Source organism: Papaver somniferum, unplaced genomic scaffold, assembly GCF_003573695.1.
Source record: "Papaver somniferum cultivar HN1 unplaced genomic scaffold, ASM357369v1 unplaced-scaffold_11, whole genome shotgun sequence".
In the NCBI taxonomy this organism is placed as follows: Eukaryota; Viridiplantae; Streptophyta; class Magnoliopsida; order Ranunculales; family Papaveraceae; genus Papaver; species Papaver somniferum.
Window position 1 is genome coordinate 131,708 of NW_020619936.1, and position 19,377 is coordinate 151,084.

Consider the following 19,377-nt stretch of genomic DNA (forward strand, 5'->3'; position numbering starts at 1 on the left):
ATCTTCATCATCAACTTATTCGGCGACGAAATATTCATCGGTGGCCTTTTTGACGACGGAAGCTTCATCACTATTTTCAAGAGATTTGAGCAAATCACTCCTACTTTTGGAGCATTTCTTTCTAAAGAAGAAAAACAAACCAAATGGTTGGAATTTAATTCCGAGAAAAACTATCCTTCTTCCAATTTAATCGGATCTTATTCATACTTGTATTTGTCTTACTCCGGTAATCCTTCTCTTTTTCTTGTCGGATTTCTCGGTATTGTACTCTTACGGTATGTTCTTCTTACTTTGTATTCTCTTATCTTCGATCTTAAACTCATTGTAACCTTGAAATCCCATTAACGAAAAGGTTCCTTGTTAAAAAAAAAAAAAAAAAAAAAAAAAAAAATCTTTCTGCGCCTCAACAGTCTTCATTGTACGCTATAAATATCAGTTTTAGTAAACAAGTCTTAAACGCTCAAAAAACTATTCATTCATAACCAATGGGTTTCCATTGCAAAGCATCAAAAAATTCTCATCTTCATTCTTCAATATTATTATTTCAAATCATCAAGATACTATTAGTTCTTCCTAAACCTACAAATTCGATCTCCTTTAACTTCCCAAATTTCGCAAAGAATGATTCTCGAATAAATTTCCAAGGAGATTCATTCAGGAACGGGAGCGTCATTGAAGTCACCAGGACCGATGCTAATCTTTTCACTCAGCTTAATGGTAGTATAGGCCGTGCCGTATACGCAGAAGCTATACAACTTTGGGATGCAACCACTGGAAGGAAGACAGACTTTGATACACAATTCTCATTCATCATTGATGGACATAATGCGATTACTTCTGGTGATGGTATGGCTTTTTTTCTGGCACCTTTCGGGACTATACTTCCTCCATATTCTTGGGGTCACGCTCTTGGCTTACTAAATCAGGACATATCTCTAAAGCCTTTGGCGGAAAATCAAATTGTTGCGGTCGAGTTTGACAGTTTTAGAAACCATTTCGATCTAAATTCAGACCATGTTGGTATCAACGTTAACTCGGTACTATCTGAGACTACTGTGCTATTAGCAAATGGTAGTATAAGGGATGGAAGAAAAGCTAATGCTTGGGTAACTTATAATTCTACTACAACTAATTTGAGTGTTATTCTAAGTTATGGTGAAAATCCTGTTTTCAACGGGAGTTTTACTTTGAATCATGTTGTCGATCTAAGCAAAGTTCTACCTGAGCAGATTACTGTTGGATTTTCAGCATCCACCGGCATAGTTTTTGAAGATCATAAACTCCTTTCCTGGCAATTCAATTCCACTTTAGAACTTATCCATACAAGAAGAGATAATAAAACTAGTGAAGGACAAGCTGATATTAATGGAGAAGGTAATAAAACTGGGTTGGCGGTTGGTCTTGGTGTTGGCTTTGGTGTTTTTGGATTTTGGATTGCTTTTGTTTTGTTTATCTGGTGGAAGAAGAGGCGCAACTCAAGGAAATTTCCGGATGATGCAGGAAATGCAGACTTGTCAATGAACGATGCATTTGAAAATGGAACAGGACCGAAGAGGTTCTCGTATAAAGAACTGATTAACGCAACGAGTAACTTCAATGAAGGAGAAAAACTTGGAGAGGGAGGATTTGGAGGAGTTTACAAAGGCTTCTTGAGTGATTTAAATTTGAATATAGCTGTTAAGAGAGTCTCACAAGGTTCAAAACAAGGAAAAAAAGAATACCAGTCGGAAGTGAAGATTATTAGCCAATTACGTCACCGAAATCTGGTTCGTCTCATAGGTTGGTGCCACGAAAAAAATGAATTACTTCTCGTTTATGAGTTCATGCCAAATCGTAGCCTTGACAGACATTTATTTCGAGGTGAAAGTGTTCTTTCTTGGGATGTCAGGTACAAAATAGCTTTTGGTTTGGCTTCTGGGTTGCTATATCTACATGAAGAGTGGGAACAATGTGTAGTTCACAGAGACATTAAACCAAGTAATGTCATGTTGGATTCAAATTTTAATGCTAAACTTGGTGATTTCGGTTTAGCAAGGCTTGTTGATCATGATCTAGATTCTCAGACAACGATGTTAGCCGGAACCATGGGTTACATAGCACCAGAATATATTTCTACGAGTAAAGCAAGTAAAGAATCAGATGTTTATAGCTTTGGAATCGTTGCACTCGAGATTGCTTGCGGAACTAGGGGTGTCAAAGTAGATTGGATTTGGGAACTCTACCAAAGTGGAAAGATCATTGAAGCTGCCGATGAGAGACTGAATAAGGACTTCGATGAAAAAAAAATGGAACGTTTGCTGGTCTTAGGATTATGGTGTGCCCATCCTGATCCTACAACTAGACCTTCTATTAGGCAAGTGAATCATCTTCTTAATTACGACACCTCAATGTCTAATCTTCCAGCAAAGCTGCCTTCTCCGGTATATGATAGTGATCCAAAAATGCGTATATGTAAGCATGCTTTTGTTTCAGCTTCTGGTGATAACTCGAATTCGCTGACAAAAGGTAGTCCATGCAAATGCAGTAGGTGTTCGGACACCAGTCTGTCCCAGACGTCGACGAACCCTTCTGCTTCCTCATCAGATCTTCTCTTACATTCTTAATTGATACATCATTTACATGTTTTTTGTTTCTACTAGTTATATGTGGCAGTTTTTATGAATCAACTTAAAAGTATCTCTTTCCAGGCTCCTGAAGATTCTTTCCAGGGCTTCCTTTATCCTTTTACTGGACTTTTCGTTTTTCTATGTATTGGGTTGTATGCCGCCTCTCACAACTGTTACTTAGTGAGTTGCGTTTCTACTACATTTTACTTGAGGTTTCTTACTGAAAGTAAACAGGGGTTTTGTACTTGTACTTATTCAATAATATAAAATTTTATTTACCCATAAGAAAAGAAAAAAAGGATCTCTTTGGGATATCTCAACCAAAAATTTAAATTTACAGATTTTTTCTTTTTAATTTTTTCAAAAAATGGTTTTTAATGTTGCAAGAATTTTAAGGGTGCCAACATTAGATAAAATATATGATTATTTCCAAGAAAATCCACTAACCTCTATCTTCCTGTGAATATAAAAAGTAGAGAAAGAGACACAAAATAAAGAGAAGAAAAGAGAAATTCTATAAATATGTGTATAGAATACAAACTTTAGGCCTTTATTTATCTTTTGGGTGAAATTTTGGGTGAAAAACATATATAGGCGTGGGTTTTTTTCACGATTACAAACCTATACCAGCTTTTTTTTACTCTGCAAAATTAGGCCGGTTTTAACTGTTCTATTGAAAAATGGCTAAAGGTGGCTATCTACATTTTGGCGCAGTTAGGGTAGGTTAGAAAGACCTTTAAGTCCTTCAACTCGTTGAGTTTCTTGGTAACTTGGTTTGTACACATCGTCGTTACTACACGTCACCATATGTATGCATCACCATATGAATCAGTTACATGATTCACTGAGTCAACAATCCTTTCACTCCTTTCCTGCACAGTTTCATCTCCTAGCATACATCTACTTGCAGTTTCAGCTCAATCCGTCTCTTGTACTGTAATCATCACCATTTTCCCGTCCATTCTCAGTTGATATGAATCCGTGCTACTGAGTTACTTCCAAAATCTGAACCGTTGGTGTTGGTAATGATCTGAGCAAACTGTTGAGTGGTCATACTGAATTTGACTCTGCTATAGCATGAAAGCTAGCAACTACAGAGAAATTGTCACGAGATGAACTTGGGCTACAAAGTTACTGCCATGAGATGAATTGTAGTTGTTAATATAAATCTGAGCGAATGCGGTACCTGAACTATTTTGTCGTGACACTGAAGAAGCCGCTGCTAGAACAAGAGAGCCAACAACTGTAGAGAGATCTGGCTGAAAAAAAAAACAGTTCTCTATCTCATAACAATACTTAACCCCAGAACATCAGTTACCATCAATTACACGGCAACTCCAACAATTTGAACCAATAACAACTATCATTGCACTACAACAAAGCTCAGACTCCCAACTACGATTGCAAACCCCAAATCATCCATCATTTCTTTATTTTCTATTCCATAACTGCATCATTGCAGCTGACCCATTCATTCATTTCAGCTTAATTTCACCATTGAAGTTACCACCATCTGTTGAAGCTCCACCACCATAGCTCAAACTATCCTCATTTGCAGCTTACCATCATCAAGAAAACTTCAACAGAACGACACCTGCAGTTTTCCAACTGCAACAACATCAACTTACCACCACAAGACCTAAATTAATAACCACCAATACACATAGAATCAACTTCTCATCCTTTCCTACAAAAAGAAATAATTATCATCTCATTTCTTCCTTGAATTAATCAATCCATAGCATCAACAAGCATTTCCTGTCAAAACACTAATTTCGTTTCATTCAACTCTTCTTCAATGGATTTTTGATCAAAACACATCCGTGTTTCCTTCAAACACAACCATCAGTTTCAATCAACCATCGGATAAATCCTTTTCACTCCAACTCTGTAATCAGTTCATACAACAACCACAATAAAAACTTCTTTCTCAGCTTGTCTTCGACATCCACCACCCTTTCTACTGAAAACACTATCTTTCTGAAATGAAAAGATTGAGAAATCAAAGGTTTTCTCATTATGAAAAACTTGGGACTACAAAACGGTTTATCTATGATTAAATAGGAGAAAACCCCAAAGAATTTGGTTAGCATTAACACAAAATAATATCTTTCCTAACCAACATATTTCCTAACCGTATATACAATATATACAAATATACGTATATCCTAATACCCCCTCAAGTTGGAGCATGGAGATCACGAATGCCCAACTTATGAAGAAGCAACTCAAACTGAGGACAACCAAGAGCTTTGGTGAAAATGTCTGCAAGCCGAGAGGTTGTGCGAACATGAGAAGTAACAATAGCGCCATACTGAAGTTGATCGCGTACATAATGACAATGAATCTCGATATGTTTGGAATGTTCATGAAAAACAGGATTAGCAGCTATATGAAGTGCGGATTGACTATCACAATAAAGAAGCATATGCTGAGAGTGAAACACACCTAGAGATTTCGATAATTCCTTTAGCCACGTGTGTTCACTACGTGTATGAGCCATGGAACGGTACTCGGACTCAGCAGAAGAACGAGATAGTGTGTGTTGCTTCTTTGTCTTCCAGGATATAAGTTTTGCGAGGGTGTCACAATTGTTTTGCTTGGTACCATGGTTACACTATGAGATCGGAATTTCTTGTCTTGGAACTTGAAGGAAAAAGAATTGTACGATTTTCGGGTTCATGAAGTACGAATGAAGTTGCGCATTATCAGGCAAAAATGGAAAAATTGGATAAGAATTTTGTGCTGGTGAGTTTCAAACTCATATCACTTATATCATCACCCAATGACTTTACCACTGTACTACAGTGAGATGGACAAGATGCTTTTGTTCTACAACGGGATGGTTTAGTAGCTAGGGATTGTTGGAAAAATTGAATTGAATTTAGGATGAGTTAGTTGTACCAAATTGTGAAGGGTCGTGTTTAATGGTAAAACTCTTTTGATTTAAATTGGAGGCTTATCCAAAGAGACATGACTCTTCATGAAGGGGCTTTTTTCAAGAGATATGACTCTCCATGAAGAGACATGACTCTCCAAAAAGATACGACTCTTGTAACACCCCAAAATTCGGATTAATCTTGTAACACCTCAAAATTCGGATCATGGATTAATCCAAATTTTAGGGTGTTACAAGTTGATATCAGAGTCCTAGGTGGTAGATCTTACATGGGACTATAATTAGTTTTTATATAATTTTGTTTTGTTGTGTTTAACTTGCTTGGATTGATTGCTTGTTTTAATTGCTTGCTTAGGATTTATGTAAAGGTTAATATGCTGTGTGCATAGGTTATTGTTGTAGTATATTGTTTCTGAATGGTTTGTGTATCCGATATAGGATATGACTGGTAGAGATTCACCTAGCACCAATGATGGAGTTGGGGATGAGGTGTTGGCTGCAGCAATTTGAGAGATGACCGCTGCACTCCGTGAGGCTAGGGAAAAACAACCAACCCCTGTTATGCGTGACGATTTCAAGGTTATGGATGAGTTTCACAGGTTTAAGCCTACCCCGTTTAATGGTTCACCAAATCCCTTGGATGCGGAACACTGGCTACTAGAGATGGAGAAAAGAATTGACTTTCGCGTGGTCGAGGACCATCTTAGGGTAAAAATAGCTGGGTATTACCTTCAGGATGCTGCTGGTCATTGGTGGACAGTGACCAAAACTAGGAGAAATGTGGAAGGTCTTACCTGGGACGAGTTCGAAAAGATCTTCCTTGAAAGGTATTTTCATGTAGCTATAAAGAATTCCAAAATTAATGAGTTCATGGAATTAGATATGGAAAGAAGTGGCATGTCCGTACTTGAGTATGATGAAAAGTTTGAGGAACTGTCTCGACACGCCCCAGACATGGTAAAGACGGAACCTATGCGAGCATTGAAATATTTGAAAGGACTAAGCCCAAAAATGTGTTCCACTTTAGCACCACATTTACTCACTGAACGTACTGCAATTTTCGAGAGGGTGCTGGTTGTAGAAGCAGAGAAAAAGAATTTCCAGGAAAGAATGGAGCGGAAGAGGAATTATATTAGCGAGAAAAATGATCATGCAAAAAGTTCAAGGCAAGGATTTCCACCGAAGGATGATGCAAGAGATAACCGCCGCGAATTTTACAATACTAAACAGTGTTATGAGTGTGGTGATTTCGGTCACATAAAAAGATTTTGTCCTCGTTTGGTAAATCAAGGATGTCAGAAGGTTCAAAGGACAACACAACCCAACCAACAAGAAGGAAATGCATATGCTGCGGTTGAAGCGGAGATCAATAATGTAACTGTTGAAGGTAAGATTTAAATCTCGAGACGAGATTTCTTTTTAGGGGGGAGAATGTAAAGCCCTGTCTCCCCTTTACCCGTTTTCTGTGCTATCGGTTTGGATTTCATCCGGTTATGTGCTGTTTTATTTTTCTATCTATTGATGTGGACTTCTCTTTCAATCGTAAACATAAAAGCCGTTTCATTTCCTTTTTAAAGCCTGTCGAAACGTTAGGAAACCTTTGGCTTTGGGTGGAAATGGTTACCCTAATGAATTTAGAAATAAATTATATTAAGAGAAACATTACTACGTGAATAAATGAGCATCAAAATTGTTTTATTACATGAATTATAAGTAGAAATTTTAGAATGAGTAACGAAGGGGAAGAATTGGAGCTGTAGAGAGAGCGCTAAGTTTTTTTCGGAAAATGGGTCATTTGTCCAAATATTTTTAAATCACGGTTCAAATGGACGAGTGAAAAATAGTTTGGGTGAAATGGCCAAAAAAAATAGTACGGATGAAACTGGTTTCATCCTAGCTTAAATTTAAACAATAGCAAGGATGAAACTGGATACATCCTGTGTAAAATAAGAAAAAATATTTGAAAATGGGCACGATGAAACTGGTTATATCCTTCCTATTTTTACATTTTTGTCCATTTAAACAGTATCAAAATCTAACTGTCCATTTCACCCAGAAATAGTTGATTTTGGTCTTTTAAACCAATTTTGTGGTTTTTTTTTGGGAGAAAAAACCAACTGAGAAATCAGATATTCTAGGTAGAATTCTAATCTTTTCATCTTATGGTATTTGCTCTGATACCAACTTGTAACACCCCAAAATTCGGATCATGGATTAATCCAAATTTTAGGGGTTATCGGCGGGTATCGAACTACATTTCCTTAAAACTTTCATTTTATAATTTTAATAACCAGAGTCAACTTGCATTTTAGAAAAAAACGTACAACTCAACAAAAATCAGTAGGAGAAATCCGCAGTACACAAAAGAAAATGGATGTGAAAGACTACACAACAAAAACCGGACAGAAACGTCGCAAAACTGACGTCTCAGACTGGCTGCATCGCCGAGGATACATGGATAGGTGGGGCACGACCCAAATATACTCGTGCGATGGAATATAGACAGGTGGTACCCATGTCAAGGATACATGGATAGGTGGGACACGATCCAAGAATACTCGTGCAATGAAATATAGGCAGGCGGTATCCGTGTCGAGGATACATGGATAGGTGGGGCATGACCCAAGGATATTCGTGTACTAAACTTGAGTAAGCTTAAGAAACAATGCGACGTTTGAACTAGCTTTCATATTTTTAAGTTTTAACGTTTTCTTCGTTTGATGCCTTATCATTGTATATCCTTTGATTAAGCTCTTATAGATACTCTAAGATGTATGGTGTGAATTATATTGACCGCCATCTCACTCAAATTGACACCTTTTTGTAGATTTTATAGAAGGGAGAATCATATGAGAAGTTGTTAGTTTAATCATGCATCATTTCTTGTTTTATGTCCATGAACTTTGTTGTCTTTATTTAAGAGAGTCGATGTTGAAGGCTTAGGCACATGAGTTATTGTATTAGAAGTTTATTCTTATACATTCTAAAGTATTTAATTGATAATGGAAGTCTTTTCATGCAAATTTGAATATTTCAGCTAAAAACTTCGTTTTTCTGACAACCTGAACTGCAGTCTGTTGTCTGCGAAACTGTCTTCAATGGGCAGGGATTTAGAGGGTACTTCCTTGAAAGGAAATGTCCATATATGTCTTATCTATAACGTGTTAAAAGGGATTAGTGTTTCGACTGATCGTTTAGAATTTACGGCCTTCAACGTCCAGTATGTCAGAATTGAAAACTGTAGGTTCGCAGTTCTGTGACCATCTTAGCACACTCGTTTCACAGACCAAATGAACTCCAAATCTGGATTTTTAGATGATTATGAAATTTGGTTATTTCTACTTTCTAAATTGGTGTAAATCTCCAAATTCCGACCCCCAACGAATCCTATGGAGCCTCGCCAATGCAGCCTGTCTGAGACGTCAGTTTTGCGACGTTTCTGTCCAGTTTTTGCTGTGTAGTCTTTCACATCCATTTTATTTTGTATACTGCGGATTTCTCCTACTGACTTTGTTGAGTTGTACATTTTTTTCTAAAATGCAAGTTGGCTCTGATTATTAAAATTATAAAATGAAAGTTTTAAGGAAATGTAGTTTGATACCCGCCGATAACCCCTAGAATTTAGATTAATCCATGATCCGAATCTATCAAGTATATAAACCCCTCTTTTTTCATTCTACACACAAGAAAAACACACACCAAAAATGATTTCACTTACATTCATTGTTTTCATAGTACCGATAGATGAACACTAAATTTGGTTTGTCGTTTCCTTGAATTTGGAGTGCTTCTACTTGGGAAAAAAAGATCGTTGTATTCTGGGAGACGTTTCGCAAATAAGACCCACAAACACCAGAGTGGGGAAATTTTCTTCTTAAGAACAGAGTATCCAATACTCGACTCGATCTATACTTAGTTAGATTAATCTTCTTATTTATTTGTTTGTCGTACGGGTCTACATGGGTTGCATAGAAGAAAATATCCACTAGGAATTTTATGATTGAGTTCAAGTAATTAGAGCATCTCCAATGGATCTCAATGTGGTTCATACGTGGATAGGGTTTAAATACATCCCTCTGGAAGAAAAATGTGATCAAAATTGTGGTGTTTCTTATACAGCAGTGGTGGTGGTAGGTTGGAACTGTAGGAAGAGAATGTTCTCTTTTGTGAAGATGTACCGGAAAAAAAGTCTTTTATCCCTATACATCCTCTTGTAATATCATTCACCCTTTGGTTTTGTAGTTAGATGCCAATTTACAGTTTAGAGGTTGGGTTGAGAACTATTTAACAATTGAGTTCATGTATATGTCACAACTTTGAAACATGGGACCATGTCATACGCGCTTATAAGCCACCATCTTGGTCGTTTACATGTTTTATTTTCATAACCCTAATTCAGATCCAGTCAGAAAAAGAAAAAACCTACTTTAGATTGGAGTAACCGAGTATGGAAGACACTTCCAAGATTTAAGACTTCGCTGAAACATTTTGCATCAACTGACCTTTCCAAACAACACAGATCTTAATGAGTAATGCTACGTTGACACCAGAAAAAATCTGGACTGAATCCCGTGTGAGAAAACTCCCTGGACCCATTGGAGCTAGCAGGGGGTGGGTTTAGGCTAACCCCTATGGATTAGATTGAGCTGCTAGATTGGCAATAAAGTGTTACAATTCAAAAAAAAAGTGTGGTCTAAAAGTTAACACTAGTGCTTGCTACTTCTCTCTCCTAGCAAGTGCTCGCAGTTCAACACCAATCATTCAGCGTTGAAAAAGTGACTTTAAAGCTGAATAATTAAGCGCTGGATATTTTTTATGTGTTGGAAAAGAGAGAACCTATGAAAGAGAAAGGAAAAGATGGAGAGACAGAGAAAAGAGGGAGAGAGTGAGGAAAAAGATGGAGAGAGAGAAAAAAAGATGGTGAGAGAAATGGTTATCTAGGTGCTAGATTAAAAATACCACATGACTTACGAGGTTGTCCTAACTGACATGAACTGCTAATCTAGCTGCTCGATTAGAAGACCATAGGACGTAGTCTTATGGAACCCACCAAAATTTGCGTCTATCGATATTGTACACGGGATTTTATTCTCGATAGGCAAAGCATTGTTGCATCTTAATTAATATTGCTGCCTCTGCCTCAAAAATTCATTGATCCATACAATTCATGAGTCTTAATGCACAAGCAGGACCAACTCGAACTAACGTAATAAAGAAGAGTAGGTTGAATCACTTAATGGACAACTAGAATGAGTTAATAATCTATGGAGATTTATTCTTTCCTTTGATTTTTCTTCGAAAGAAGAATTTTATTAGAGAAAGAAACAACAAAGGATCATTCATATTTTGCGAAAATGCTATATAGCCAGCTGAATAACAGCTAGGTAACAGCGTTTTCTAACGTGGCGATTTACGTGGCAGAAAGATATTATTTTTGCTTTCCATGTCACTTCGAATTAAAAAGATAAAAAAGAAATAAAAGACGAAAACAAGGAAAGAACCAAATCGATCGAGATATTCGTTCTCCTTCTTCTTCGTTTTCATAGTTACACTTCGAAGCAAAGATCACCTGAACCTGTAGTTGATTGTTTTTAGTTAAGCAGATCTAAGCTAGATAACATATAGGTGTCGCTGACCACTGAAAGCAATTTGAGAGAAGAATCAAAAGAAAGAAAAGAGATGAAAAATCTTCCTATGGCAGATAAATCAAGTTTCACATCATGAACTTGATCTAGCTTAGCTTACCTTAGATGATTATTATTATTATCGATCTTCCATTTTTATCACTGTTTATGATCGCCCCAGTTGATGGCCAACCAATGTTATTCATTGAGATAGTAGTGTCCATAAAGAATCTATACAATTATGTCTCTAATTAAAATCAGAATAACCAATTACTTATAATATTTGATCGATTAAGATCGATAATAATAATAATTCTTAAAATAAAAGACAACAAAAAATCTACGACAAGGAATCTCAAAATTGTCGTGAATGATATCCATATTTTATTATAATACTGGATTCTAATTTTGATTATTATTTTGTTTTTTTTGCCAAAAGAATGGAAAGAGAATTTGTTTCTGTAGTCTAAACTTTAAGTTTGTGTTAATCTTAATACCTGTACAATATATCCATGGCTAACTTAATTTGATTTATTTTCTTTGATTCATACGACGTGTCAATAGCAAAATATCCATCTCACTGCCAAATTATTGCCACATCAGTTAGTGCGGTCAAGCAGCTGTTCAAGTAGCACGATTGCATTTTTTAGTTGGCCGTCACTATTCACATGAAAGAAAATTATAATCAAAACCTCAACTTGCTTTGCCGGTGTCCCTGTAGACTGTAGTTCAGTGTGTTCTTCCTAGACTCCTAGTCCTACAAATTCAATCTCCTTTAACTTCCCAAGTTCCCCATCAAATGTTTCTCTATATTTCTAAGGAAATTCAACCACCAGCGATAGCTTCATTAAATTTACCAAGAATTCTGCCGGCCATTTACTCAGAAGTTATACGACTTTGGAATGCAACCACTGTATATGGAAGACAGACTTTGATACACACTTCTCATTCATCATTGATGCACTAAATCAGACTGGTGATTTCACGAAGTCGCATACAGATGGTACTCAGTGTAGAAGCAGTAGCTTCAGACTTCGAACACCAATTTGTCTCAGATGTCGACAAACCCTTCTGCTGGTTATTCCTCATCAAATTCTCTCATATATTCTTGATAAATTTCATTCAATATTGTGAAAATTATCTCTTCGAGTTACCTAACCCTAGAATGTACATTTAGTAGTAAAACAAGCAAAAATGTTTATTTAGTAAAAGATGACGACACATCGGGTCATGCTATACAAACCCTTCTGCTCATAGTAAATTTTCAATACATCTTCCTTCCTGACCTTTTCCAAGAGCAAACTTTTGTGTTTGGACTTTGTATTACATTGCACATGACAACTAGAGTCGGAACAAGTACTTGCATTTACCCAGAAATAACATAAAGAAATAAGAAGAATGTTTCAACAACAACAACAAAATGAAATCAACACAAAACTACTCATCAAGTACTATACATTTATCATAAATTCAGTTTACCGTGAGTGTAAAAGAGATATTGTAGCTGAAGAACTAGTAGAAGACGCAGTCACCTGAGAAGAATTCGTGTAGGTACAGCTACTGCAAGTACATTGGCTACCATCAGTCTGCGAATTCGTGAAATCACCGTAAAAGTGTTTACACATTTGGATTGGAAGTGAATAATACACCGGTGTAGGCAACTTTGGTGGGAGATTCGGCAATGGGGATTCGAAGTTAAGAACACTAAGCACTTGCCGGATGGATGGTCTAGCTGTGTGGTCAGGATGAGCACACCATAAGCCTAAAATCATCAAATGTTGCATTTGTTGTTCATCAAAATCCATATTTAGTTTTTCATCTGCTGCTTCAATGATTTTCCCACTTCCATAGAGTTCCCAAACCCATTCTACTAAAACTTTCCTATTTGCTTCCACTGGTTTTCTCCCACAAGCAATCTCAAGTGCAACAATTCCGAAACTATAAACATCGGATTCCTTACTTGATTTACCAGTTGTAACACATTCAGGTGCCAAGTATCCCATAGTTCCGGCTAAAACTGTTGTTTGAGAACCTAGTCCATGGTCCACAAGCCTTGCCAAACCGAAATCTCCAAGTTTAGCATTAAAATTTGCATCCAACATAACATTACTTGATTTGATGTCTCTGTGGACTATACATTGCTCCCATTCTTCATGTAAGTATAGCAAGGCAGATGCTATACCAAGAGCTATTTTGTACCTGACTTCCCATGTAAGAACATTTTCCCCACGAAAGAGATGGTTATCGAGGCTCCGGTTTGGCATGAATTCGTACACGAGAAGCAATTCACTTCTTTCGTGGCACCATCCTATGAGTTGAACCAAGTTTCTGTGTCGTAACCGGCTGATAATCCTTACTTCCGACTGGTATTCTTTCTTTCCTTGATGTGAACCTTTTGCGACCCTCTTAACGGCAACATATGTATTATCATTTAGTAATCCTTTGTAAACTCCTCCAAATCCTCCCTCTCCAAGTTTGCCTCCCCCTTCGAAATTATTTGTTGCATTAACCAGTTCGTTGTATGAGAACTTCTTCGGACCCGTTCCTTTCTCAAATTCATCGTCCATAGACATGTCGGAATTCGCTTCATCCTCCTCAAAGTTGCTTGAGTTTTTTCTCTTCTTCGATCGCATAAACAAAACAAAACCAATTCCACAAACTAAAAGTGCACCGACACCAATAACAATACCCACCACTAATCCAATTTGACTGCTCTTGGGCTTCTCAATTCTTGTAGGCGGACTCTCAATTCCTTGAGTATTATTATTAGCGACTTCTAATGTCGATTTGAATTGCCAAGAAAGGATGTTATGAGTTTCAATTGATTTCCCAGTAGAAGCTGAAAATCCAACACGGATCCACTCTGGAAGAAACTTGCTTAAATCAACAATATGGAACAAACTGGAATTCCCACTGAAAACAGGATTATTTGCATATGATAGAAAAACACTCAAGTTTTTCGTAGTAGAATTGTAACTCACCCAAGCATTAGCTGTTCTTCCATCCTTAATACTACTGCTCCATGACACATTAACCACAGAGACGACCGAGTTAACGTTGATGCCGACATGATCAGAACTTGGATCCCATTCATTTTTAAAACTGTCGAATTCAACGGCAACAATATGATTCTCAGTCGAGTTGACCATGGCTTTCTGCCAACTCAATAGGCCTAGATATCCACCAGCTGATTCTGGAGGAACTCTAGACCCAGTAGGAGCAAGGAAAAAAGTGATACCATCACCATATGAAGTATCATTTACTGCCTCCATGATAAATGAGAAATGCGTTTCAAAATCTGTGACCCTTCCAGTAGCTTGATCCCAAAGATGTATAGGATCTTCATAGGTTGCACGCCCAACGCTACCTTGTAGATTATCCTTGATTCTGTTCCTTGTGAGTTGAATGCCATCAGTCGACGAGAATGAATCGTTTTCATGCAAAATTTTCTGACTGTTTGGCTGGAAACTTGGGTAATCAAAAGAGATTGAATTTGTTCTAATTGGAAGAATCATTACCATAAGGATGAAAAAGGAGATTGTAGAGAATTTAATTTGGGAAGCCATTGTTGATGCTAAATTCTCTGTGGGAGCTTGGTGATGCTAAGAAGATGCTTTTATTTAAAAATGAAGAACAAGAAGACCAGGCATATCCCCACCCACTTTAACATAAAAAAACAAAATCGACGAAACCGACATTACTCATTATCTTAATGATCAACTAGTAGCTGCAGTCACTATCCTTTGAACTTCCCTGAGTGCAGAACTTTATTAAGAATTATTGAGGCTGCTTCATTTGACATCATAACCGACAACTATGACATTGAAAAAGAAAAATCTTATCGTGACAATGGGACCATGCCATTGCTGAGTAGCTAGCAAACACACACGCATCTGAGAGAAAAAAAGTCACAATCTATGGCATTTTCAACATATTTTACTTGGTCTTTTTGTGTGCTTGGACCATGAGATTTTCAGATGACTTGGGATATGTTTGACGTCCATGGGGATGTGACGAGCTATTTGCTCGAATCTGAGCCATACCCAGACATATGCTAAAATAGGGTCACTAGGTAACTGGGTAAAAATTAGTTACATCACCCCCATCATTGATCATCCATCATTTTCTTTTAAATGGTAATTATATTCTTACTTAATTAGTATTAATGATTATGATTAGATTTTAATGTTAATAATTGATTTAAATTAAATTATAGTGGTACACTAGCGGAGAAACCATATTTGTGTGAGAAAATTAGGGTTTTCGAGAGGTAGAAGAAAAAGAAGAACAAGTGAATAGAAAACTAGGCTTTTGAGATTTTAGGGTTAGAAATGACCAAAATGTGTGGTTCAAATCAGATTTACAGGTGTATACTTGCACAAGATGTTTAACCTCCATTTTTAGGTTGAATTCTTAAAAAAATTGAATTTAAATTTACAAACTTTTTCGATGCTTAGTGCTGGGCTTCTAGACGAATCTTGTTCGGAAGATCCGTTAGAATGATATTTCTAAAGGAGAACTTAAGTGTATGAAAATATTATTTGACGTTCCGCTTATTCGAACGACAGTCGTTATTGGCCACACTTGTGTTTTGCAGTTTGGTATTTTATAAGTTGCGACTTGCAAAGTCATGTTCATCTTACTATGATACAACCAAATCTGGTAGTGTAATAACATGAATTATAGGTTCGTTTATACAACTGCATTTCCAATACAAGTCGAACTTTTAACAGTTTAGATAATGTATCAGCCGCCTTGGTGGAACATTTTTATAGGTTCGTCTAGTAGTCAAGCTTTTCGAACTAGCCGAATTCGGATTTCATCCGAACTGAAAATAACATATCACATAATCAGTCGGATCTAAAGGTCTTCTTCATTATGTAATTGGTTCGTCTGAAAACGTGATATTCAATATCAGACGAACTTTTCTTCTGAAACATAAAAATAAACGAAGAACAATGATCTCATAACTAACACACGGATCTGAATCTCTTACGCGACGCTCACACAATTCATTTTATACTTGTGGTTTTAACCAATGGTCAATGATTTATGAATCAAAATTAATTGCACGAAAAATAAAATCGACATTATTTGTTAATTATTAGATTAAGTTCGGAATGAAATTGTTTTTTGATCTTGATTAGTTTAGGTTATGTTTTAAATTCATGGAAAGGATATTTAAGTAATTTAAAATAATTAAGAGTAACTTTAGGTCACTCCTTATAAACCCATCCTAAATAAGAAAATGATTTTGTATGCCTCAAAATATGTAAGTATGCCTAAAAAATATGATTCATTCGTTCTTGGATTTGGACCACAAAGAGACCCTCATCCAAATAGATGGTCGTCATATAACGGACGAGCAATAAAATGAAAAAAAAAAACGTGGAGACTATTGTGAAATCTCAATTAAGAAAGTAATTTCACCGAGTGGAGTACACAAGTAACCATTGATGTAACTTGTAAGAGTAACTTGTGAGTTGTTAGAATATGGAGAACTCTAGAAACTGGGAAACCTAATCCCCACATCTCATGTTTGGTACTAGATGCGGCTAGAGTCGATTCTCCTTTAACCTTAGTTTTTTCACGAAACCCTGTAGGTTAACGATTTAAAGACTTCATTGGGATTGTGAATCCAGACCCAGCTATTTTCTCTGTAGATGCGTGTTCCGATCTTACTATTTTCTATCGTGATTGAGTAGTATCTTAAGATTTGCTCGAGATTTAATCTTCGATAGGCGAGATAAAAAGTAGTCACAAACATCTTCGTCTCATCGTTTGGGATTCCATAATATATTGTTTCGCTACCATACGATTAAGATTATTGTGAGGTGATTGATATTTCTGGGTTTTTCTTCGGGAATATAAGTCCGGTATATCAATTGGTTCCTGTTCACCTTGATTTATCAAAATACGGAACAAAAACTCTTGGATATTTTTGTGGGAGACAAATTTATTCATTTCAATAGACTCTTCTGTGTGAGACATATTGGTTTATGAAGTCTTCGACTTTGGGTCGTAAAAGCTCTTAGTTGTGGGTGAGATCATCTAAAGGAATCAAGTGCGTAGAGTCTTGCTGGGATTCAGAGGCGTAAGGAACGCGAATGTACCTTGAATCAGTGTGAGAATGATTAGGATTCAACCAATTACAGTCCGAAGTTAACTTGTAGTATATAGTGTCTGTAGCGGCTTAATACAGTGTGGTGTTCAAATCTGGACTACGTCCCAGGTTTTTCTGCATTTGCGGTTTCCTCGTTACTAAAACTTCTGGTGTTTGTGTTATCTCTTTTCTGCATTATATTTGTTTACATAATAGGAATATCACAGGTTCTGTGTAATTTCAATAAATTAGATGATCCAACCTTTGGTTGTTGATATAAATTGATCCACACTTGAACATTGGTCTTTGGTACCATTTAAGTTATTTCTCTTATTCAATCGGGCTTGCAAACTCCTATTTGGGTTATTGCGGATTGAATTGAGAAATTGAAATATAAATTATTTAATATACTTTTCCTAACATTGAGTCTAACTGTCTAGTTGATTCTCTTGAAAGTATATTAAAGTTTGTCCATATAGATTGCTAAGCTACATATTGGTTGTGGTTATTAGACCCCCGCGGATTGAATTGAGAAACTGGAAGACACTATTGTTGTTGATTGTTGAACTTATAACGCTTAAAAGACCATCGTGTATCATTTCCCTGATTCATATATTTTTAGTAGCATCAACGCGTTTTTTAGGTCTTCAAGTTTAAAATATACCTAGTATTGTTATCGTTGTCTCGCTAAAAACCTTGTCGAGTAACAAAAACCCCGTAGGAAAAAATAATCTAGATCGAAGAAAAAAAGAGTACAACAAACCTTCACATTTAGAAGTAAATTATGTTGACATCACATCCTTAGATCCTCCCCCTGATGTCGTCATCTTTCCCAGTTTCTATTCGACGGAGTTTGTAGAAAATTGCTGTAGTCATGGGTTTTAGGAAAGTCAATTAAAATAATGATTGGGAAATAAGTCTACCACGTCTCCCAATGATTACTTCCACGTGTGTATAGCTTATTGTTCATTCATAAACAACAACTATTCGAATTGCACTTACATTAGCATTCATGCTCATGTCTTTGTAACGATAAACTGACACATGTCAAAGTTTCCTTTTAGACATATGATTACATTCCATGTACTATTGCAATAACATTGTATTGGAGGTAAGCTATAGCTAGGATTTTATATTTCGTCGAATGTACAATATTTAAGTACAATAATGTGTCTATTGCACTAAAATACGAGAATTTCATCTCCCAATACATCTTCGTCATAGTCCTTTATACGAAATGGTCATTTATGTACATTTGAAAACTCGACTAATCATTGAGAGTGTTAGCAGGATGCATGTCCTTCTTAAATTTCCTGACAATGGACATATGCAAACTGGTGGAATAATATACCACAAGCTCGTTTTTCTAGTTTAGAACAAATATAATGTCGAGCTTTCCCAAGATTTTCGTATTAAATTAGGATTTCAAGTAGCTTGTAGGATCTCTTAATTTTTCCAACAAGAGTACTATCATGCACGTACCATCGATATTTTTAGCTACAATTCTGATTCAGACGCTTCATTTCTAAGGAACATAACCTTTCTTGTTTATCCTTTCCTAGTTAAATTAAATAGCTTTCTGTAATCAGATTTTGACTTTAGGATGGGACACTTAGACTGGTATACCACAACCGCATGATTGTTTCGATCAATAAGTATGCGTTCCAATGTAACTGCAAACACACTTCGTGGTTTAGAGCCATTTGACTTCGGAAGCAAAAGGTCATCATGCACTTTTGCAAATATCTTTGAGTTTAAATCTCTAGAGATATAACCACATCTACACTGTTTCAAATTCTTTTGAAACTACCAACAAAAATAATTAACAAAGCATTTCTATGGTCAAAAGAATAAGCGATCCAGGGGTTGTGAGAAGCCTCGAACTACAAGGTGATTCTTTATATTTTAAGACCTCATTCTTCTCACTACACTTTGTGACAAATAACCATATATGTCCCACATGATTTACGCTTAGTTGGCTAGCATTACCAGACCAAATGCTTGGATATTTGTCAAAGAACCAAGTTCTACCTAGATTGTATAGGACAAATATGCTCTTTGTTTGATACTAATCAAAATAAAGCATGGTTCGATTTCATTGTGCTCTACTTCTGAAGTAACTATTCATGAATAATATTATTACTG

General features: G+C 36.4%; 3 protein-coding genes across 3 annotated transcripts; 2 read left to right on the plus strand and 1 right to left on the minus strand.

Moving 5' to 3' along the window:
• Positions 1 to 485: 485 nt before the first annotated feature.
• Positions 486 to 2,880, plus strand: LOC113328528 (L-type lectin-domain containing receptor kinase IX.1-like). Its single transcript, XM_026575610.1, has 2 exons — positions 486 to 1,374; positions 1,501 to 2,880. The coding sequence occupies exons 1-2, from the start codon at positions 486 to 488 to the stop codon at positions 2,601 to 2,603; spliced, it is 1,992 nt and encodes a 663-aa protein (XP_026431395.1). The 3' UTR covers positions 2,604 to 2,880.
• Positions 2,881 to 6,018: 3,138 nt separating this feature from the next.
• On the plus strand, positions 6,019 to 6,903 carry LOC113328529. Its single transcript, XM_026575611.1, has one exon. The coding sequence runs from the start codon at positions 6,019 to 6,021 to the stop codon at positions 6,901 to 6,903; it is 885 nt and encodes a 294-aa protein (XP_026431396.1).
• Positions 6,904 to 12,360: 5,457 nt separating this feature from the next.
• LOC113328497 (L-type lectin-domain containing receptor kinase IX.1-like) lies at positions 12,361 to 14,762 on the minus strand. Its single transcript, XM_026575579.1, has one exon. The coding sequence runs from the start codon at positions 14,693 to 14,695 to the stop codon at positions 12,605 to 12,607; it is 2,091 nt and encodes a 696-aa protein (XP_026431364.1). The 5' UTR covers positions 14,696 to 14,762; the 3' UTR covers positions 12,361 to 12,604.
• Between the last annotated feature and the right edge of the window lie 4,615 nt (positions 14,763 to 19,377).

What these genes read in the sequence shown, in the direction of transcription:
- LOC113328528 (XM_026575610.1), top strand. Translation starts at nt 486, where the DNA reads ATGGGTTTCCATTGCAAAGCATCAAAAAATTCTCATCTTCATTCTTCA. An exon ending in AGCTGATATTAATGGAGAAG is followed by an intron (nt 1,375 to 1,500) that starts GTAATAAAACTG and finishes CGGATGATGCAG; the next exon opens with GAAATGCAGACTTGTCAATG.
- LOC113328497 (XM_026575579.1), bottom strand. Translation starts at nt 14,695, where the DNA reads ATGGCTTCCCAAATTAAATTCTCTACAATCTCCTTTTTCATCCTTATG.
- LOC113328529 (XM_026575611.1), top strand. Translation starts at nt 6,019, where the DNA reads ATGACCGCTGCACTCCGTGAGGCTAGGGAAAAACAACCAACCCCTGTT.